The sequence below is a fragment of the Falco cherrug genome, chromosome 4 (genome assembly GCF_023634085.1).
Source record: "Falco cherrug isolate bFalChe1 chromosome 4, bFalChe1.pri, whole genome shotgun sequence".
NCBI lineage: Eukaryota > Metazoa > Chordata > Aves > Falconiformes > Falconidae > Falco > Falco cherrug.
Window position 1 is genome coordinate 84,672,140 of NC_073700.1, and position 23,331 is coordinate 84,695,470.

The following is a 23,331-nucleotide window of genomic DNA, read 5'->3' on the forward strand; positions in this document are numbered from 1 at the left end:
TCCTTCGATTTAGAAGTCTACTTTGTTTGACTTTCATATGTGTATATATATTAATAATATATTAGTCTTTGAGTTTCTTGGGTTTTATCCACTGGGCTGCCCCGTCACCCCCTGAATCCGTCCTCAGGCACCACGTCCCTTGTTGCTTCGTGGCGTCTTTGTTTTCCTACTGACCTACATGAAAACCTAGCAAGTGCTTCACAGCATTTAAAATCAATGTATTTTCCTCTTGGATTGAGTGGCTCACGTTTCATCTTTTTAGGGTTGACTGATAACAAATGTAATTGCCATCAGAACCAAGCCTCAGCACCCACCCAGGATTGTTTCTGTAGCCAAGTTGAGTTGGTTGCATTTGTACATCCTCTGTGAAAATGAAAACTGTCCTTATTGCTGAGAGGAAAAATCCGGGTTGCTGGCTGGTCTCTGCAGGTCGAGATCGGAGCCTTTTGCTTCGGCAGGGCACAGATGCAAAACCTGAAGCTGGAGCAATGAGGCCGCAGCCGGGCCCGTCCTGGGTTGCTGCTGCAGCTACTTGAGTTTGTGGCCATTTTGGGCTCCTGCAGACAACGGCCTGTTAGCCCACTCCCCTCAGATGGGCTGTAAACCTCTCTGTATGTCTATTTTATTTTTGCTGTTCCGTTTGTATCTAGAGACGATTAAACCGATAAGTGCTAGCCCAGTATGGTGGCAATATGTGGATTTTTTATCCACTTGAAAGCCCAGGGTAAGCTAGCAAGCTGGCACGCATGGCCCTGGGGTTGTGGCACAGCCTTGCTGGCTTGTTTTTAAGCTGTTGGGTAAAAGGAGATCGAGAACCAGGCCCTTGCCTGGAGGCTGGAATGGTTTTGCTCATTGCTACACCTCGCAGGGCTTGCAGAAGCAGTTTGAAATGAAACTTGGAAGCAGGCTAAAAACATATCCATGTGGACAGCCAGGAGGCTGCTCCTCAGCTTGCTGCCCACCCACCTTTTATTTACACGCAGCCATGCGTGCAAGGCGGCTGCTTCCTCAGCCTTGGTTTTCAGCAAAATTTGGAGGCTGTTCATTTTTATGGATTACTGCTTTGACTTCTTTGAAGGCCAGGTTGGTTGTCTAATAGCTGCTAGGTGTCTCAAAGCACTGTGAGGGTGACAGTGTTCTGTTGTCAGTTCATTTGGTTTTGGAGGCCAGGAGCCCACTCCCTGGTGAGTGGGATTCTTCAAAAATAAATAACCTTTGCTATATGCTACAAGAAATAACCACGTGTATCATAATACAAGTGAGCATAGTACAGATGCCTGCTTGTAACTCTTCTTTGTGGTTTCTTTTTAAAGGGAAGTGTTGGCGCAAAGGGAGGATTATTTTTTGCTACCTTCTCTCTTACAGCTAGATAATTATGTTTAATTACGCAAGGGTTCATCCGTGCTAAGCTAGATGTTTTCAATTTTTGTTTTCATAATTTTGTAGGGATGTATTTTTTAACATTACATTTCAGGAAAAGCTGTGATTTTTAAGAAGAGCTGCACTTTTTAAAAATATAAATGAAAAAGCTAATTTCTGAACATGTGGTGCCAAGCTGTCTAGCAGCTCCAGTATGTTCTGTGAAGCCAATGGTGTATTTTTAGCCTGACTCTCTGCTGTGCATGTGTCATAACAGGTGCTTGATTGAGACCCTTTTCTTTGTTTATAGATGAGGTCTTGTCTGAAAACTTTTTGGACTACAAGAACCGTGGCGTCAATGGCTCTCACCGTGGTCAGATTATCTGGAAGATTGATGCCAGCTCTTACTTTGTGGAGCGTAAGTATTTCTCCAATCCTGCTATGGTATAATTCAGTCACTGCAGAAAGATCTTTGAACTGCTCAAGTCGTTCTTACAATGTTTTTAGGCCCAACGCGTCCTTTAGGAAAGTCCAAAAATGTTACCAAAATCTTTGAAACATTTTATGGTAGTAGAAAGCCACAGTTTCTGCAAGCAGATAGGTTTTGTGGACACTGACTTATTTGCATACTATTTTTTATACGGTTATGAGTAAGTGTTTTAATCCATTTGCTGTTATTTGGACTATATCATTAGCAAAGAGCTGCATTAACTGTTATATAGTATTAAGGAAAAGAGGAACTCGGGGGCATAATCTCACTCCAGGAAGATTCACACTGACCTTTAATTGGAAAACTTGATGGTACACCCAGCTTCCACCAGATTCAGGTGGATTCAGAGGTTGAAAGGATTGAATTCTGATCATCATCTAGACTGATAAAAGTATAAGAATATGTAGTTGCAGCAAGTTGCACTGATTTCAAATTAATTGTTCCTTGTTGTATTCATATATTACCCAGGGCATCTGATGCAATGGCAGTGTAACTTTTCCACCCCTTTAGTAATCAAAATACAGAAACTTGGAGTTTGCTTCTGCAAAGTACTGTGTACCTCATACAGCAAGCTAATGTTTCCAGGCTTGGCTGTCCCACATCCCTGACCAAGGTGAACCTGACCGTTCGAGTCATTCTTCTTTTCAAAGAGTTACCATGTGCTAGTGTGAATGGAACTCATGATCATCTTTGGAGAACAGAAATAGCGTACTCAAAAGACAGGACTGAGATCTATAGCAAGACATCTGTGGTGAAAAGCTACCAGGTATCTTTAAGGAGGAGTTACGCGTGACGAAGCCTAGCACAGAACAATTTGAATTTTTTAATTGTACTGAATGTTTCCGTTGATCTACCTTAGCCTGCTTTTCAGAAGTTCCGTTTCAGGAGTTTTGTAAAAGCATGTATGAATTGCGTGACAGTCAGGTATATCTGTTTAAGACTGACTGAATTTAAGAGCAATCCAGGGAATCTTTGTTATAACCTGAATTCTAAGGATATGAGTTATACTTGGTTAATCTGTGACTTTGACCTTAAGTATCAGCAAGGATGTTACATGCAGACATTTTGCAGGCACTCAGAAACGGGTTATTTCTTTGCAGTATGAAGCATTGCTGATGGTCTGTAATTCCTAGTGTTAAGTTAAATTGAGAGTGTTGTTCTAAAGATTTAAGGGAGTTTCTAAATGTCTACAGGACATACAGGATGCTTATATTGTGTCTTTTGAAAAATACATTTATGGGAAATTATTAAATATATAAGACCACTGGTTTCAGTTATCTTGGTTTGGGCTCAGAAATACACTATAGGATCTAACCTTTAAAGCAGACTAATTTGCAGTTGCTGCTTTGAGCTGTGGTTGCTAATCCATAAGACCAATCATACTTTCTTGTAGCTGTTTAAGAAGTGTGGGGAGGAGATATAAAATCTCAGAACTGGGTTTTGAAGAGGCCTTAGTACCTCAGTTTACTGAGGAAGGGTGGAAGTGGAACTGGGCTGCCAGTAGCTTTCCTGCCTAATCCATGACGGAAAAGGAAGAGGCAATGTGAGAAATGCTTCGGAGAAAGCCTCTTTAGGTGGGCCACATTTCATTAAGAGTTCAACTGCACAATTAATTATGTCAGCTTAATCAGTTGCCCCCATTAGCTGCCACATAGTAGCTGAGTTAATTGATTGTGTGTACATTCTTCATTTGCCCTGCTGTAAGAAAATGTAACTTGGTATACCAGCCTTCACTGATTGTTAAAACTAAGTCATACTACACTGTAGTTGGGAAGCCCACGCTTGATAAGCTGCTGCCTCTTGGTAATATGTTATGCTGCCATCATTAGGTTGTGAATCTCAGCCCTGAGATTATATACCGGTGCACTCATCAAGGACAAATCATTGTCCTGTTCAGAATTCAAATAGGAGAAAATAAAGTAGGCAGTAGTAAATAACAGCACATGCAGACACTCTCAGAGCCACTTGATTATTGAAGTGGGAAGTTAAAGCAGTGAAAAACGTTAATGTATGTGAATTTTATATATCTAAAGGCATATTTGAGGGTTCCTGTTCATTGTTGAGATTTATATATGAAAGTACGCAGCTTTACAGTTGATGAAATGTTATTTTAAAAACTGCAGTGTCTGAAAACTTCACGTATTTTCTGTCCAATGCAGATGATGTAGTCCACCTTACTTCAGACTTTTGTTTTTGGGACAGAGATTATATCTTTCTTTTATGTCACATAGCACACAGTATAGTGACATTTTTAGGAATTGGAAAGATACTGGTCATCAAAATCACACCCAGGTACCTAAGAGATCTATTTTCCTTTTTTGCCATTCACTGCAGAACTGAGAGAACCTGGATGACAGGGCAAGGGTATTTTCAGCGGTAACGTGATATAAGAATTGCCACATTGGTCCAAAGTTAACCTGATTTGGTGTCCTGTCTCCAAAAATGGCCCATAGTGTAGATCTGAGGTGGGTATAAAGGTAAGCGAGTGTGAGTCTTCTAGCTGCAGTATTCTTAGCTTCAGTTGATCTGTAGCTTGGGCACTTCGTGAGATAAGTAGTCTTTTTATTTAGTGGTTGTCAGGGTATGTAGTAGGTGGCTAAGACATGGGTATTTCTTTTCAGGTAATCCATATTGTTTTTCTGTACTTTATATTTTACTTCCCTTAACTTGCTATTGATTGGAGTCTTGCTGATTATAGCATTAATCCTTGATATAATGGAGTAGCTCACTTGCAAAGGCAGCCTTTAATTTCTGCTTTTGGTTTTCTTGTAACTAGCTGTAGCCTGGTGACTGTTCACCACGTGAGTCAGTATTGGCAGTTTATCAACCACATAGTACTTCAGAAAATGTTATGGTATATACTGCAGCGTTTGGCCCATCAGAGTTGGCAGGAGCTGTGGTAAAGGGGAAGTCACAGTATGGCCAAATAAAGAATCAGCCTTACCTAGAGAATTTAAAGTTCCCAAGGCACCCCACGCATACTCATTTGGTTCCTGTTCTTGAAATATATAAAGGTTTAATGTTTTTGGTGGTGCTATTCTTTGACGTAAAGTAGGCTTATTACTGGGGGACCATGGGGATTATCCTGTCCAACCTCAGAAGTCAAAGTTTTTCCCTTTTACCAACAGTTAGACTTTAGGACTCCCCATGGGGTGCTTTTGTATCACATTTAAGGAAATTACCCTTATGCTGTGACCAGCCAGGCACTTAACATAAAGAGCTTAAAAAGACTTTTTTTTAACCTTTTTTTTTATTATTATTATTAAAGAGCTATATGAGGAAAGTTGAAAAATCAAAGGTATTAAAGACTGGCTGGTTTTCAACAGTGGAATTCCCACTAATATGAAAAAAGAAGCGTGAGGAATTGAGGTCAAGTAAATAGACAGTATTACTCATTTTCAGTATTTTTAATCTGGAGGCATATATAATGTGTTTGGGAGTATTTTGTTCAAAAGCCTTAATGTTCCCCAAATAGTTATCCTTTTTGCCTACTTTTTTAAAATTAGCAAGAAATTAAATACAACACTCTAACTATGTAACCTGTAGTCATTATACATAAAACCACTGTTTAGGTATGTAACAGAATACTGAGATGTAATCACTGTAGGTAGTAATTTTTGCGTGCAGTGGTCTGGGACCTGGAACAGGAGTCAGTAAAGACAAAAGTAGATGGAAGTTATTTTCTTCGTGGTGGCATATTATCACAACAGAAATCTACTGGACGCAGTTGTAATGATAATTACTAGCAGAAACCATCAATTTGGAGGACCACACTAGACAGAAATTGTGCACATGTGGCTGCTGTGGGCAGAAGAAACTTGCAGTATGGTGAGTGATTTGTAAAGTGCATCAGGAGTGGAGAACACAAACAAAAGCATGGCAAGAAATTGAAACCATTTTTTGTATTGACTGAACTTCTTGTACTTCTATAAAACTGAAATTCTTCAATTTGAGGTGCTTCTCTGTTGTTTCAGCTATACTTTCACAGTATCAGGGAATTTGCCCAGTCTGAGTCATTAAGCATTACTTTTTCAGGTATATTTAAAATCTCGCCAGGTTAAGAAAATGTTTTTTGTGTGGTAGGTCAATGACAGTGCAAAATAGTTTTCTCTTTCCGGAATATGCTTCTATGTTTTGGGGGTATTTGATCAAAATACATGTTTCTTTTGAATTTGCTGATAGAATGGTTTAACACCATGTGGAGAGCCCTATCACTTTTCAAAATAAAGAACTTATTAACATGTACCCATACGGTATTTTCAGACACCACAGACCTTTAAAGTTTGTGCTTGTTTTAGTGATCTACTTTTTCACCTTGAAAAGGACTAACATCTTCCCAGAGAAGTGTATGCCTTTCCACTTTGCATATCACAAACTTGCGACATAATGTTGCCAGGCAGATACGTAATTGGTGTGAGCCAGAGAGGGAATTGCTTCCAAATTACAGCATGAACGCAGACAGAACAGAACTCATCTCCTGTTAATATCCAGCGAATAAAAAGCCTTAATAGCTGCAGAGACAATGTTACGCTACAGCCAGTTTTGCATTTCTGCAAAAGTCTAGCAATTTGGGGTTTTGTGACAGCCAGTGATAAACAGTAACCATCCACTGTAACCATGAAACGGTTGGGGTTTGGGGAGAGGAAGGAGGAGGGAAGAGAGACTACGTGCCACTGAGAGTGTATACTTTGTTAGGGCTTGGAGGGTACTGCTGTGAAAGAACTAGCCTGTAATGGATTTTCCAGGAAAGTAAACATGCTCTGCTTCACTTTGCTTCACGCAATTTCTGGCACACTTTTTTGGCTTGTGCAGCAATACAGAGAGTGCAAGAGACCATTTCACTGATACACGATGCAGCATCGTCCTGTAAGCACAGTATCAAACTAGCATATCATTAAAATTATGAGAAAAGTTTTGAAGCTATTCAGAATTGCACTGAAGATAGCCAGATACCTGGGACTCCTGTTAATCTACTGGCTTTTCTATAGATTGTTTTACTACCAGGCAACTAAGAAAACCATTTCCAAGTGTAACCAGTGATCTGTGTGGCACCTTTATGCAAAAACTTACACGGCAGTCATTTGTTTAAATTTATTGCTGTTGTTGCTGGATTTTTATTAATAGCAAAGATGGATGACAGGCCTTGCAGAGAGAAATGGTAGTTACTTATTCCTATTGACTAGCAGGAAAATAATGGTTAAAAAAGCATGGAACTGAAGTCAGAGATGTGAGGAGAGATCCTGGTACACCTGCAGGTAGAAGGCATATTTTCTAGGTCGTGGTCAATATATGCCATATATCTGTGCATTTATGGAATATATACAGAAAATATATACAAAACTGTCAAACAATCAGCCCTTTCATCTATAAAAAAATACATATTTTTGCATGGCTTTAGGAAGCCTGTATAAAGGCTGCTTTCAAAGTAGGAATAACTGAAGGATCTTGTAGCCTCAAGTGTTTCCAAATAAGTGAGGCACAGTCACATCAACAACAGCCTTAATGAAGCTGGAGTACTTGCAAAGTTTTCTTTTTTCTGGACAGGCTGTTGACAAGAACAGCCCACTGAAGTAATTTCCTGTCTCCATTTTCATTACCCCAGTGTCTCTCAAATCACAGGCGCTTCACTTTATGAAAGAGTGCGTGAGGAGAGAAAATAGAGGTAAGGCTGTTGAAGCTGATCCTGCTATACCTTTGAGGAAATTAGAATATGCTGCATGACTTTAACTTTTAGGAGTCCACAGATGGTAAAAACTGGAGCAACATGGAAGCATCTTCAACAGTGTGAACACTGTTTAGCAGAATGTTTAAAAGTGTCAGAGAAAAACCAGATATGAAGCAAAAAGACACTTTTGCCCCCAAAAGTGTATCTGCTGCTTGTCTCTCTCCCAAGGAAGACATACCATAGTTTTCAGGTTCTTTCTTTTCATCTTCTTGCACATGTCTTATTAATGCTTTTTGGTTATCTTCCACCCTAAACACAATTTTAAAATTCCTCCTCCTTTTTCTCAGCCCAGTGCCCTGATAGTAGTTTAACATTCATCTTTGAGCCAGGTTTAGCTTCGGAAGAGGAGCATAGTCTGAACCTGGATAAAGGCATTTTGCAGTTGAGGGCTGTTGAAGTTCCTCAAGAACCCTTTGCTTCGGATCCTTTGATCAGCCCTTTAATTTTTGCTGCTGTTGCATTTCCTGTTACGTTTTCCCTTACAAACTCTTTACGTGCCAGGATTGTAGGCAGCAACCTATCATAAATGGAAACATAGGTCAATCCACGCAAGATATTAGACAGCTATTTCTCAGCTTCCTCTGTGGTCGTGCTGTGGTAGCTTAACTGAGAGACTTGTCTGTGAATCAGATTTTTCTCCGTCTTTCTCCCCTTTTCCACAACGTGTTTTGACACTTAGACATATTTTGTTTGTACTGCGGAGATCAGAGCTGTTTGTTTATTCGTTCCCACACAGGGAAGAAGATACTTGTATTGCAGCATGCATGCTTGGTGACACCATGCTGGGACAGCCTGCCTGGTCCCCACACTACCTGTGCTCCATTTTTCATGGCAGTGCTTAAAGAAATTATGAAATCTCTGCTTGCACAAAGCTGAGATAGTAGTGAAAGCTCTGACAGGTTAGTATTGAAAGTTTCAGAAAGCTCTCTCAAGGTGATTTTGGAATGAGAAATAATGCCTGATCTTAGGTGTGCTGAAGTCAGAGCAAGTCTTTCTTTGCTAAGCCACAGTTCCTAGTCACAGAGACCTTGGCTTGCGTGGTCTCATCTCAGCCACTTAACCCTAAACAAACATAGATGTTGTATCAATGCACCAGATTGCATTGGGCATCATCTAATTCCCAAAGCAAACGTAAAGAAGTTGCGGTAACATTTAACAGAAGTTTTAGTGCTAATTACACTGAGCCACGGGGCATTTGGGACCTGGTTTGATTGCACAGATCTATTATTGTTGTTTGTTATCTTTCAAATTTTTATTAGTTGCTTTTTTTATTGCAGTAGTGTCAAGTGTCTCCCATGAAAAGTAGATCTTTTCTGTGTACTAAGACAGTTTTTGTCCTAAAGAGCTAGGGCCAGATTTTTGAAGGTGTAAGTTCAGTGGAAATGTCTCGGAGCTAGGCTTCATAGCTGAGATAGGGAAGGTAGTTTAAAAAGTGAGAGGTTGAAACAGAGGCACAGGCTGAAGAAGTGATTTGCCAGTGCATGGGTACAACTGCAGAGAAGACTTCAGTTTCCATACTCCCTGCTTAGTGTCTCATCTGGTAATGTTAGGCCACCTCTAGTCTTATGTAGTCTGAACTATTGGGAATTACTTAAAAGTTGTACCCTCCAAATAGATGTGCCCTGCTGCATGGTACAGTCCTCTTCCTTTTGTTCTTCAAGCAACAGAGTTTCTGAAAGCTCTTCTGAGAAGCGGAGAGAGCTTTGTGTAGGGCTGTTATGGCTTTATCAAAGTTGGAATGAGCCTCAGAAAAGGTGGCAATGAAGGAACCAGTGTTTTTCCTCTCTTTTCTGTTCCATTTTTTATTTTTAAGCCATCTGTGGGCATGCTGGCTCTGCTTGTTTTTTTTTTTCTTTCCCAGATGTTATCAGGTTGAGGGACAGCAGCAGCTTCCCTTGCAGTCCAACAGCCTGACCTGTTGCCTGGCTAATCCTCTGCCTAGGAAAGACAAAGACTTGTGGAATCATCTCACTGGCTGAACAGAAGACTGACACAAGTGGTTACAGCCTTGTTACTCCCCTCCAGCTAGTCTGGCCTCACATACGGAGGCGGAAGGGCACTGCTGTGTCAGTGCTGCTGGGTGACCCTGTGTTTTGGACACAGACCATAGGGTCAACCCCCAGCTTTGCCTGGTGTCGTGTGTCCCAGAGTGGCAGAAGAGTGCACCCTGGTGAGGATGCCTGGCCCCCAGGTCAGGTGCAAGCTAGTGCCAAGTGGTACCTGAGGCACCAGATACATTTCCCATTGTGAGGTGCAACACAATGCAATTTTGTATCTTGGGAAGAAGATGCTTGACAAGAAGGGGGAGGGGGGGTGGGAATCACAGACTTTTCCTGTTCTCTTCTCCTTCATTTATCGCATCCTTTTCTTCATCCCCGTTATTTTTTCTTGCACACATCTGCTCAGTCCCTAATTTAAGTCTCCTAACGCGAGATTCAGGAGGACACATGAAATTGAGACTGTTTTGGGGGACACACTGACCTTCTTTCAGGTTCATTTGATCCTAAGGTAAGGGGAAGGTTGGCAAAGAATTCACTCTTTCCAAGCAGGAGCTCATTGCTTAACACCCTTCATAAGAAGCGTGTAAGGACTGGGGAGCAGCCAGTAGGGCTGCCACTGCCAGGAGATTGAAAAGCAGCTGCATAGTCCTTACAGCAGTTCCTGCTTGAATCTGTCAGGATGTGGGAATGTGTGGCTTTCCAGAATCCAGCATTAAGATTTCTGATCTGAACTGCACCCACTCCCTCTTCTCCAGATCTCACTGGAGATAGCAGGTAGGGCGTACATCCTTCAGCACTTCTGGACTCACTTGTTGATGATACAGTTGTTCCCCATGATAGAGTAATTTAAATAGAAGCCACCAGACCACGCTGTGCCTGGCAGTGTGCCATGGGGAATGGTGCATCTTCGCTTTGGGTCTGGAGGAGTCCAGCTGTGGGTGCCAATGTTTGAAGATACGGGTTCACATACATGTTCATTTTGTTCTTCCAGTCATGTCAGCGATATCCTCAGACATGTTGTACTTGCTTTAGGTTCAGAACTCCTACGCATGTGATGTGTTTTCTGCTTTAGCTTTGGTATCACTCAGGATACCATAGTGCTTATCATGCGCTTGAGGAAATGAAGAGAGATTCCTGAAATCCAGTAGTGGAGCTAGTGGCTGTATTTTTTCTCATCTGCTTTCTCATTTCGCTGCTTTGAACTTTGGATGTTAGTATTCTGCACAACAGGTACTGAAGTCACGTCATTTATTTTAATGGATCAGTATAACTTGGATAATGTTGTTTTGTGATTGATAATCTTTCTGCTATCGATAGTAAGAGGTTACACTGTCATCTTTGACTCACTAATCAGTTAACTTTTGCCACTGTTAAATGCTTCTAGAAAGTTTGTTTTGTATGATTCTGTCTAGAGATTTGGTGAAATTTCACTGGAAGATAGATCCCCTCTCTTTGCTCCATTGCACAGAGGCCCCTATGCTCTCCCCTTGGGTACTTCCATCGGGCATATTTCTGAAACTGCTGCAAGCCAGGTTAGTCCCCAGTGAATTCCATAAGAATTGCTTGCATGCAACCCCCACTTGCCATCAGGCCCAGCAACTTCCATGCACAACCATGTACACAGAGCCCAGGTGCAGACTTTGGCCCAAGTGGTTGTATCTTTGTAGAAAAACAAAAGACAAATGCAGTGGAAATGGGAAGCAGCTGTGATTGGAAGGGTATCAGCAGATGCATTGAAAAGTCATATTTACTCCAAAAGAGTGATAGGGTACTGAGACTTGTTTCAGTTTTCTTATTAAATGGAAAAAAAATGGGAAAAAAAGTTCTCCATTCACTTTTTTATAATTAAGGATATAAGCTCAATTCATGGATGCAAAATTATTCAGGAAGCAAAGAGGCTGTCTTGTCAGTGTCGGATCTCAGCACCATCAAACCTGAACATCTCTGATGATGGAGGGGCTAGGGTCCCCAGGGACAAGGGTCTCTGAGCAACAGCTAAGTTGCATCAAGGGCTTGTCAAAAAGAGCAAACTCAGCAGGCGGCTTATTGACTAAGCGTATCGCTAGTTTAAAAGTCCTAAAGAGTAGATCAGTGTCAGTAATTTACCATTTCAAATTTTGGAGAATTTTGTGGATAATTTTTGTCGTCCTGTTAAGGCATTACCATGAAAGCAATTAGTCAAAACAGAACTCAGAGCGTATATATTAATGATAACATTTTTCTTAGTTTATGGAAGCAGTGAGTTTGCTTCACATCTAAAAGGAAGGCTCTTTCGTACCTCTCTGCAGTAGTGTGAAGCATCTGAAGGGCTCTCCTTGGATGTCCAACCTGGCACAGGAAAGTCTCAGTATAAAGGGAGGTAAATCCCTTCACATAATACAGAAATTTGGTTGTAACCCTGCTATGTCATTGTCCAGTTTCAGCCAGCCACTCTGTCTCTCATGCCTTGTACTGGTTATGGCAACATTCATCCAACTCATACAATGGTGTTTGGACAATTTTGTTAGACAGAAAAACTTATTTGACCTCCCATGAGGAAAGCAGAATTGTATCTGTGGTGTAGTGCTCTAGTAACTCATCCTGCTTTTGAAAAAGTGCACATGTGATGCAGGAATCCCTTTGATAACTGGCTTTTCGTATGAACTCGCTAGTAAATCGAGCCCTGTTGTCAACTTACTCCTCATCCAGGGTTTCCTGCTGTAGGACTGCCAGATGTCAAGAACACCATTTGTAACCAGAATAGACTTGACTTAGCGAGTGGGAGGTCAGCAGGGATGAATTACTGTCTCCCTGCAGGGTTCAAACACTTCCGCCCGGTAGAACCATCTTTCTGCAAGGTCTTTGATATTGGTAACAGGATCTTGAGATCCTCAGATGAATAGTGTTTTATACTTCCAAGCTATTCTCCAAGCTTTTCAGTACTTCCAATGTTCCCTTACTCCATTAGTAGCAGATATAATTTCCTCCCATATCTCAGTACTAATAGCATTTTATAAATTAATAAAACCCAAACAAACAAAAAACCAAACAAAAGACCACCAACAACCTTGAAATAGATACTTCAGTTTGTTGCATTTTATTTGTTGTTGTATATTAATTAAATTTCCGTAATGATGCTTCTTTCTGTCCTTCCCCTTTCATTAAATTATCTATGCCCATTTCATTATGCCTTCTCTTTAAAAGTTGTCCTGCCTGTGGATTTTTTCCCAAGTCTCCTTTACCAAAAGCAGCTGCTACAGTGAGACCACTAAGAGTAGACAGCAGTGTTTATTCTAGACTGTTCCTTTTCCATGGAAGCAGAGCCTGTGTGCATGGCAAGTACTTGTTCACTTCTGAAGCGGTAGGAATCAGAGGTGTGCAGGTGACATGTTTACTTACCTGGGGTGAGCTGTCATAACTACTTGTAGCTCTAGATTTAATTCCTGAGAGTAAGAGCTACAGGTGTGATTGCTTCTCACTTTGGGACCATTTTAACGCAGCTTTCCATGATTAGGCTGCATATACTGATGATCTTAATTCCTCTTAATGGACCCTTCACACTGTAAGAAAGATCTGATTGTTCGGTGATCCTTGGGTTCTCTGGTCCGACGGCCGGCTCAAGGGGAAAAGGCACTCAGAATAAATTTGTATTCTCTTTGCAGTAGAGGAGCACCAGGATGCTTTCCTAGGCAGCTTGTGGGGTAAGGGCTCTTTGCTTCTAAGGGTCCCTCTGAGATCAGCAGGCAGATCCTGGGAAGGGAAGCAAATTTTGCTGCAGCCCACATCTTGTGGGCAGCTCTCTCTCCTGCCTTTGGCTTCCAAAACCAATATATGCACAGAAAAGTTTAACACTGCCATTGTCTAGCAGTTCCGCTTCTCCTTTTCTACTCCATTAAAATAAACCTACAGTTGGAATACATCAAGGTCTATCAAGGACTTGTAGAGATTTCAGTCTTGGCTTGTCTTCCTACTAACTTGCTGTTTAACCAAGCTGTTCAGCAGCACTGCTTGAGGGTAAAATTGCTTTATGACCTGGCAGCTCTGGGTTACTCCTGGTTTACCTGGGAACCCACACAAACTGATGTGTGACTATCTTCCCTGGATTGTCAGGCAACACTTGAACAGCAGATTTACCACGCCAAAAGGTGATATACCCACAGTGTATTAGATTGCTCTGTCTGCTTAATTGCTAGACAAGATATAAAAGTGAAAGAATGTATTTCTTTAAAACAGAATACAAATGAATTCTTAAGATTTTGCTTTACAATAAGGAATTCTTCTTAGCTTCTCAGGTATAGCAGCTAACATTTATTTCTGACTTCTGAACCTCTACAGTCTATGTTAGCCTAGAGACCTCTAAGAGGTGCATTTTTCCTGTTCCTGTTGAAAAGTTGTTTCCCTGAGGTGGAATGAGCCAGCCCTGCTCACTTACAAAACACTAACTACTCCTTTTTTTTTTTTTTTTTGTCACTGTGGCATATCATGGTTGTGAGGAGAGATGGAACTATCTCCTTCCCTCTGCTTGCTTAGGATTTCTTGATTTACATATAAGCGAGTGTCTGTAATTAGCATGCTTCTGGATTCAGGCTTTCACATGTTTTCCTGTTTACGGGATGTTATGCTAAGCCTGTGACAAATATTAAATCTATACAGCTAAGCCTGTGACAAATATTAAATCTATACAGCCAACAGATTCACCATTTTCCTTTCCCTTTGTGAACTGCACAAAATCTTTGTGTGGCATGTCACAGCAATGAGAAATAAATTTTGGTACCAATGTACTTTGGCTTTACGCTCTCTTTTCTTCTTTTTCCTGACTTCTCCTTAGATTTTGGAGAACCCACCGCGTACCTTTTTTGCATTAAGGTGAAAATGTAGAAGAGAAGGCATATAGTGACATTTTGGATTGTAGGGGCTCAGTTCAGAGACAGCCACAGCAGAGTCAGCTGTGGTGTTTATGGTGATTCTGCTTCATTTGATTTGGCAGCATCTGGCCTTTGATTGATTACTAGCCTTGCAATCAATAATCAGTTGTGATGACTGGATTGCTTGCTCCAGTCCTGATAGTTTAGATCATCTCCAGGTGCTATTCCTGAAGGCCTCATTGTCTTCCTAGGCTAGCTAATGTAAGCAAGCATTTAGGGCTGAATCAGCTCACATTATCTAAAGACTTCAGATGTGTGAGACTCAGTTGTGGGACCTTAATATAAAGCCTCTGACTTGTGGGTTTTTTTATTGCCTTCTGGTGCAGAGGGAGTTCTCATGTGGGTTCATGCTGCTTTTCTGTCTGAATTTCTCTCTGGTTTTTGAGGGAAAGAACATGCAACTTAGCCCGGAGAAATCTCAGCTACAGCTATGTTGATTTCCCTGACCGAAGAGTAGGTGGCCATCAAGCAGCTCATCCAAGTTTCCCGTGATCTGTATCTTACAAAGGCAGAAGATTCATTGGCAGAGTCAATGCAATCTAAATGCTTGGTTTAAGGTCTTATCCAGAAAACTTGTGCCAGCTTTTTCAACCTTGCTGTGGAAGATGGTCCTTTTTCAGGAAGACTGACCAAAGTCTCAGTACTGTTTGTGAAGTACCTCTTGTACGCAGTCAGTAGTAGAGCAAAGCTCTTACAACTCCAGGGGCCTGTGCTGCACGTATCCTACTATGCTGCCAGTGGTGGTTGGGTTTGGGGAAGTCATGGGCATCAGGGCAGTGCTGATTCACGTGAAGTGTGTCTTTCAAGAGCCATGAGCAGCCATCCGGAGGGAGCTTCCGCTTGTTCGCTAGAAGATCTCTTTCAAAAGATCCCATCTCTAGTTGTGTCAGAAACACTTAGCAATGCTCAAAACAGGGTAGACGTGTGGAGTGCACAAGTGTAATAATCTACACTGATGTCTTTTGGTGAGGTTTGAGCTAATTTGTGTTGTGTTGCAGCTGGAACAGGCTTACAAAGGCCATAAATTAAATGGGAGAAGGCACTTGCTCTTGCAGAACAGCTCTGTGGACAGTCGGATCTGAATTTCTCCACAACTCAGAGACTGAAATCCTGTCCCTGCTGCAGTTCAAAGAAGTAGCTATTACTTAAAACAGGAAAAGGGTTTCACCCAGGAGTGTCAGAATTTGCTCTTTTAAAATTATTAAGCCTCTCCCTGGTATATATTCATAGAAAAGCATGGTAAATTTGATATAATTCCCTTTTTCTCTTTGCACTTTTACAAGAAGAAAAACTAACTAAATAAATTGCTTCTGGGATGAAATTTTCTATGGTGGTTTAAAGCCAGTACATGGGTATTTTGTGACTGAGCTGTGAAACCATGAAAACCAGGTTAATAATGAACCCCCCGACACAACCTTAACAGTAGCACTGCTAGCAGGCATCTCTGTAATTACTGATTCTCTCCGAATGTGCTGAGCTTCTATGATGGATTAAAAACCTCATATTGTGCTTTCTTCTGTTAGAAAATGACTCAGTGGAAACCTTTTAAATATATATAATACATGCAAAGATAAAGTTTCTGCCTCTGAACTAGGCCATTTAGGTTTTGTGTGGTTTGGAAAATAGAACAGTTTTGCTTTAACAGATCCATTTCTTTTTATAAATTTCATAAATTGGTTGCATTTGAGATAAAGTGAAATGTGAAGTAATACTTCCGTGACATGCACAAATGATTTAGCTGACCTATGCATGTAATGTGCTGTGGAATATAAATCCAGTTGGTAGTGCATTTAGCAGATTTTTTTTCTTTACCTGGCTGTTTTCAAACAGAAAGATTGCAGGACTTGAGAAATATGTTGGAAAGGGGAAGCAGGACCGAGTGACAGGAGCGGCAAAGGAACAGATTACAGCGAAGGAGGCTATTTCTTTTGGAAGGAAAATGAGAAAAAGTAGGTGTGGTCTCTGTTCACTGAAAACAGCAGGAGTTTTTCTGTTGGATTTAACAAGATGAAGCAGACTTTTGGCAGTTAGTGTAGAAAAGGCATATAGCGTAAATGTTGGAAAATACTGAAAAGGGTAAATTAAATGCAAAATTTGCAAGCAGTTTTTGTTGTGCCATGGACTAAAAGTTACTTAGTCCTTCAAAACACTTTCATTTTAGAAGCTATGGCTTGTCAAGGCTGACTTAAAGATTCCTGCATGCTGTCAGCTGACTCTAAGTAGTATCTGCCAGCCCTCTCTGAGGTCACGACAGTCACTTTATGGTAGATACAGTCTCCAAGCCAGGAAGGAGATGGAAAAAATGAACCATCAAAGCTATAAAATAACCATACTGGAAATACATTTACCTCTTTCGGAGTCTTAGTGTGGCACTCAGGAGTTGGATGTCCATGACAGCATTATACAGGTAGACAATGTACATGCACATGCTTTCTTTGAGAAACCAAATTGAAGCAGTAAAAGTGCACATCTTATGCTGGTCTTTTGCTTGGAGGTAAATTTGTGTATCCTCATAGCCTATTTGAGACTTATATATGGAATATATATGTGCTAGCAGAGGATCTCTGTTTGAAAAGCAAGAGGCTGGGTATATTGTGTGTGTGAGCTGGGATGAATCTTTCAGTTTATGTGAGGTGATGCCTGTTCACAGCAGGTGGGAGCTCAAGTATTTGGTTTTCAGACTAGAAATTCCTAGAGGTAGCGGGGGGAGGGCGGCCAACACTCTACAAACCAATCAATTGCAAATCCATCCTGGAATCATTCTCTCTCCTCTTAGAATTGACAAACTCAAACCAGTAGGACAGCTTGTTAGTCTCCTGTGATCGTAAATTGTCATTCATGGCTCTGTTGGATGCTTGCTTGTTTTCGGCTCTCAACACTGCCAAAAAAGACATGTTTACTGGTGGTAGTTAATAAGAAGGATACTTGCAAAAAAACCCCACTACATTTACGTTTTTTTATAGATTCTTTTTTGACTTGCTGAGTGAACTACAACATTTTACCTCCAAATACTTTTGCATGACCTTCTTGGCATTGTAAGTTGTGTTTTAAAACATGTAAGCCAGCAGATTCATGAGGATTAGATGAGGGGTGGCCTGGATGTGGTTTTGAGCATCTCAAAACATGAGATTGGTTTCAAGAGGCAGTTACAGCTTCTGTAGGAAGGGGACGATTCCCCTGATGTTGGTGAACCCCCAGCAGATGTAAGGGAACTGTTTGGATAATGCATCTGCAGTACAGTATGTAGAAAGGGCAGACAGAGTTTGTGTAGCAGTGTGCCTGTTATTTTACTATCTCACAAGTTGTATGTGACCATTTCCAACCCAAAAGAGCTGCTTTTCCATAGTAGATGTTCATTTTGCTCTGTGTGTTGGCTATAGGCACCTACAGCCAGCCAGTTAGACCAGTAACTTTCAGTCTCACTTTCCTTTCCTTCCTTTGTGGTTGCTGGGCAGTGTGCGAAATACAGAGCTTGTCTGAATGCCGTGCTTTCTCCGTGGGATTTAAAATACCAGGAGAGACAGGGTTACAGCCCAGGAGTTTTTTGCAGTACAAACCTGTCTGTGATTTAAGGGAAAATAGGTGTAGGATAGATCTGAACAAACAGATTGTTTAAAAGAAGTTTGGAATGTACTTTAGAATTTTTGCATGACCTGACTGATTACAGCTTAAGTAGAGCTAAATCCTGTGATGACCTGCACAATCCAGTCCCTTCAGGTCAGTAGAGGAGAGTGCATGTAGTGTCTTACCTCTGCAGAGGCAGATTGACCAGCTGCACCGTATACCTGCTGGAAATTTAACTGTTATGGAGCTGCTGTGCTTCAGGTGCTAATACGCTTTGTCAGAGCCCCTACTGAATGTAGTTGTGAGCAGTGCTTTGCAGCAGAGAATACTTTTCTCCTGTGACTGAAGAACAGCTCTGTTGTCATTATTAAAACTGGCTTATAGAAGGACTAGCAAACACTAATATTCTTCTCTCCTTTGGGCTGGGTTGCCAGAAGTATAATTTTCTTCATCTTATAGAGGACAAAATTAAGTCAGGAAGGAGTGAAACTACTACAGTAAGTCAGTGGCAGAGGTTTGAAGAGAGCCTAGGCTTTCTGGTGTCAAAACATTTCATCCGAACGCTCAGCATGTTCTGCCAGGGCAGAGTGGTGGCCCAGGTTCTGCTGGACACTGGAAGTCTTCAGCCATACCCAAGGCACAGGAAGCTGGTGTCTGTCTTCCAGACTGCCAGGACCAGACACTTTTTCCTTTTTCAATGTTGCCGCATGTAGGGTAGTTAGTAAAAGGTTGAGAATCTTTTGCTTGAGGCTATAGGAGGCATGAACATGAGTGCCAAGATTAGGGGTCTAGTGTCATATTTTTAGGTATGTAACTGGCAAATTAGGGGAAAAAACATATATAATACACATTTATGTATAAATTGACAATAGTACGTGTTACAAATGTGCAGGTGATTCAAAGAGAATTTACTCCAAAATCATATTTTTTCTACTACTGCTGCCTTTTTTTCAGATGCCCTTTGCCTCTGCTTTTGATTTTGTCTAGGTTCTCTGCAAGCTTATTTCAGAAAAAGTGTTTTAAAAATAGTCTAGGTTATCTACAGTCTGGACTGTATAGTCATCCCACTGTGTGTTGTCATATACAGCTGTTAGATCTTGCTCAGGCTATTGATGATATGCACTGTGGTTTCCTTTTCACAGTGCAGCAAATCCTGTGGGAGTTAAGCAGGCTATGTTGGAGACCTTAGCCTTTACTATTAAAAAAAAAAAAATTAAAAAAAAAAAAACCACCTTTCCTGTCTGTCACCTGTGTGTGTGACTGCAGCAATTTCAGCTTGGATGGGCTTGAGCAAGCCAGGAGTTACTGCTGTCAGGACAGCAGCTCTGAAGGCTTGGAAATGTCAGCTACAGCCAATGAAGCTTGCACCATGGGTCCTAGCAGCGAAGTGCAAAGCCAGAGACAATGTGCTGGCCACCTGGCAGACACTTTCAGGTGACGGACATCTGTACATGGTTTTATAACTAATAAGAACTTTGTTCTGTATCAAACAGGTAACATCTGTATATGGGTTTATAATCAATAGGAACTAACAATGATTTGAAGAGGGTTTTTTTTACAATCTTCCAATGTAGATGCAGATCTATTTTGCTAGAGAATAAGCCTTCCTCACTCTGCAGTATCTTGTCTAGGCTGCCTGTGATTCTTTGTTCCCTTGCTTGTTTAAATGTGGTATTTCCATTCCTTGTTATTCCTGTATATTACAAGATAGTAATTTTTTAACCTGCGCAAATGCAGCATGTGTTTCATAATAATTTGCTCCCCACAGTTCCATATTTTTATTGCATTTGAAAATGAACACACTCATCCAGCGCTCTCAGCATTAGATTTAGATTCACTGGTCTTTTTACAGTTAAGGATATTTTATCTTGCCTTTCAACTTAATGTAAACCATTTGTAGCCCCTGCTTTTTAGCAGTATCGAGTAAGATGCTTTTGGAATTGCTGGGGTTTAAAAAGTCATGTTTCATTTTGTGATTACAGCAATTTTCTTCCCTAATTATTAGACTGCAAATAAATGGTGAACAGAAGTTGGTATTTTAGAAAAGGAAAAAAAAAAAGTTGTTGAAATAGGAGCTTGCAGAGGGAGCTCTAAGGTGAGAAGTAATAACAGGTATAATACCTCTTTCTTAGCAGCCTTTTGATCTTCTCCTTCCTGATAGCTTGTGCTTTGTCTCATAAATTCCCAGGGACATTAACAATAGGCACCATAGCAGTGGCACCTAATTAAAATGCCCTTGTGAATAGGAGTTTTCTGAATGGGTGAGCAGCCACATAAGGGCCATCTCAAATCAAAATGTAAGAAGTCCCTCACTGTAGAGTGGCTCAACCAAATGGAGCAAAATTATCTGCTTTCTCCACCTATAGTTGAAATTCTAAAGTGAATCACAGAAGTCTGATAGTATGCTTCCTGTAAAAGACAACTTTGCAGGTAAGCTTCAGAAGAACGGCAGTGTTTGGTGGGTCCATCCTTGTCTTCGTAAAAGACAGCAGAGAGGCTCCGTGCTGTGTTCCAGCATCCCATATGGTTGTGAATCCAACTACAGTCAAAAGCAGAAGTCCAGTTTGTGGTTCCTACTAAAAATGTAGTTTTTCTGAGTGGGTTTTTCCTCCTTCTTACAGATCTTTAGAAAACATCATACAGAGTTGTAAATCTAAAACTGATGAGCTCCAGCTTTAATTCTCATTCTGGTGTAAGTCTTTCTCAGTTGATTCATATCCTGAGCCCTCCAAGAGCTTCCCTCACGAGCCATGGGCACCTTTCTTCTCTCCCTCTGAGATTTTTTTTGAAACAAGTTGGCATCATCTCTATAAGTAGAACTGCCTGTGAATTGCTTCCTGAAAAGGAATTTCACATGCTGAGTGTTGTAGGACCAAGCTTATGGCTTATACATCGCTTGCTGCTGGCTATTTTCTGTATACTATCGGCAGCAACAAACAAGTGTTGGTGTTATAAATGGCATGCAAATATCCAGAAACATGCCTAGAGCACAATCCCAGTTCCTAGAAAAGGAGCTGGTCACGATGCTTTCCCTTTCCTGCCAAAGAGAGACCTGAGCAGCTCTGAGGGAAGAGCGGTCCATGCCATGTGGCAAAAGAGGCACAGAGGCACCGATGTGAGTCTGTCTCCCTGGAGCCAGCTGAGGTTCCTCCTGGTTTTGTTGTGGAGGAGGTGGTGGCAAATACATGCAGCATCACGTAAAGCAGCTGTGATTTTGAAACTTGTAGCGCAACCACAGGCAGTACGTGAGTTGGTGTTCAAATAGAAACCACGATAATGAGAGCAACTGGAGTGTGTGAAGCTGGAATGCCAAGGGCTTCTCTGATTGTGATGCGTCTTATGATGGCTAACAGCATCTGAGATCCTCTGATCTGCAGAGGTTGCGTTGTTGCAGAGGAAGAAGAAAGCTACAACAGGGGCTGTGCATCAGGCAGACAGCCCTGGAATTTCCCATGTCCCTGGGTAACCTGGGCTGAGTTTATTTGTCTTTTAGAAGTCCTCACTGGACAAAGTGAATCCTGCTAAACCCACGCATGCCACATTCCCATCCCCGTTGAGCTTAGCAGCAGTACACAGGAGAGGAACACTGGTGGCACTGTTTTAAAAGAATTAGGCCAAGTTTTAATCCATTACACCCAGATGCAGCACCGTGTCTCCAAAGGCGTCGCTCTGACAGAGTTTTGCCAGCCGGTGGCATGGCTCACAAGTCTCTGCGAGAACCAAAGGGCATGAGCACGCGGTTTCTCAGCAAATGGAAGATAGGCCCTGCTGTGGTACAGCAAAGCATTTGTAAGACTAAAAGGAGAGAAGAGGAAAAAAATTATAACACCGCAGCATAGCTGGCATGCAGCTTTTATTCAAGGCTCATGGTTCTGGGTGGGTGAACCCAATTAATTATAAATGCTCTGGATGTGTAAACAAGAGAACGGCTCAGTGTTGTGAAGACAAAGAAGCCTCTTTTCCTCTGTTTAATTAATGCTTACAAGACCTACCCAGGTAAGTCTTTGGTGTACTGAGAAAAGACCTCAAAGAACACTGTTTTTCAGAACAACTGAACTTTGGGGAATTTTGGTCATCGGGTAATTACAGTTGCAAGGCTGTTCATCTCACACTTGTGTTTAATCATGTAGCAAGTATTTAGTGATAGAATCACATACTATTTGCTGCTGTTGGTTTCCTTTCGTCAAAGAAGGAAAAAAGTACCGTGGAAAGGAATAAAGTGTTTGTGAAATGGCAATGTGAATCCAGGAACCAGTATGCCCAAAGATTTCGATCTCTGCTCCACTGGTATCATGCTGTGAATCTTTTGCCTTCAGTAGAGTTACAGTGTCAAAACACAGGTGCAACTGTCCTCTTCTCGCACTGTGTAGACCTGTTTTGCCTTGCAAATAAGATCAAATAATCCCGAGACGAAGGGAAAGAGGTGCGTGCTTTACCTTGAGTTACTCCCTTGTGAATTTTCCTTGCCTTTAATGTCACTGCCTGGAATATCAGCCTTCATTTTGGTCTTCCATATTTTGAAAATTATTCTCTTCCAAAACTGTTCGAACTAGTTCTGCTCTATGATAGAGTCAGGAAAGCGAAGAGTTTGAATTGTCATACTTGCCATCGCATTCTTACTACATGTAACCTATTACGAGTTACCTAAAAAAGTACCACAACATCCTTTCTTACTCTTCTCTGTGGGCTTTTACTTCAATCTAAAGTAGTGCTTTGCTGTCATCTTTTAGTTGTATTAGGATGTTCATACTATGACAGCAATGAACAGTCTTTGTTGTATTATAACATGATGTGTAATTCTTTTTATCACTCAAAATTAGCTTTTTAATTTGCTGATTAGAAATAGGAGCAACAAACAATAATGTGCTTAGTGTAGTGGGTAACTGAAACAATTTGAGCACTAGGAAGCTGCTTCTACAAGCATCTTGAATTTTCATTCAGCCGTCTTCTCAAATTGACCATTTCTTGCTTCGTTGTCATGGAAATATTAGGCTAAAAATATTTTTAGATATGCAGTAGAGACAACGAATGTGTGCATACTGATTCTGAAGTGTGATAAATATATTAAGAAAAGCAGCCCTGATTATGGTATCGTGAATAGTAGGCTTAGCTCTTGACTTCTCTTTCCCATCTGGGTGCAGAGGACTTTTTTCATGATAATAGTCACATCTTGTTGCCCAAGGACATAATTGCAAGGCTCTCTTTGTACACTGCATGGCACATGTTTGACTGACTGTAATAGCTCCCAATCAGAGGGAACACTTGAGTTTTAATACTGTATGGTCTGAC

The 23,331-nt window shown here is 41.2% G+C and overlaps 1 protein-coding gene across 2 annotated transcripts in view; it reads left to right on the forward strand.

Moving 5' to 3' along the window:
* HECW1 (HECT, C2 and WW domain containing E3 ubiquitin protein ligase 1) overlaps positions 1–23,331 on the forward strand; it is a 258,160-nt gene that overhangs the window by 97,487 nt on the left and 137,342 nt on the right. For both annotated transcript variants that reach the window (XM_055709166.1, XM_055709165.1), the window contains one exon: positions 1,670–1,777. In XM_055709166.1, coding sequence (XP_055565141.1) covers positions 1,670–1,777 — 108 coding nt within the window. The remainder of the gene's footprint in view (positions 1–1,669; positions 1,778–23,331) is intronic.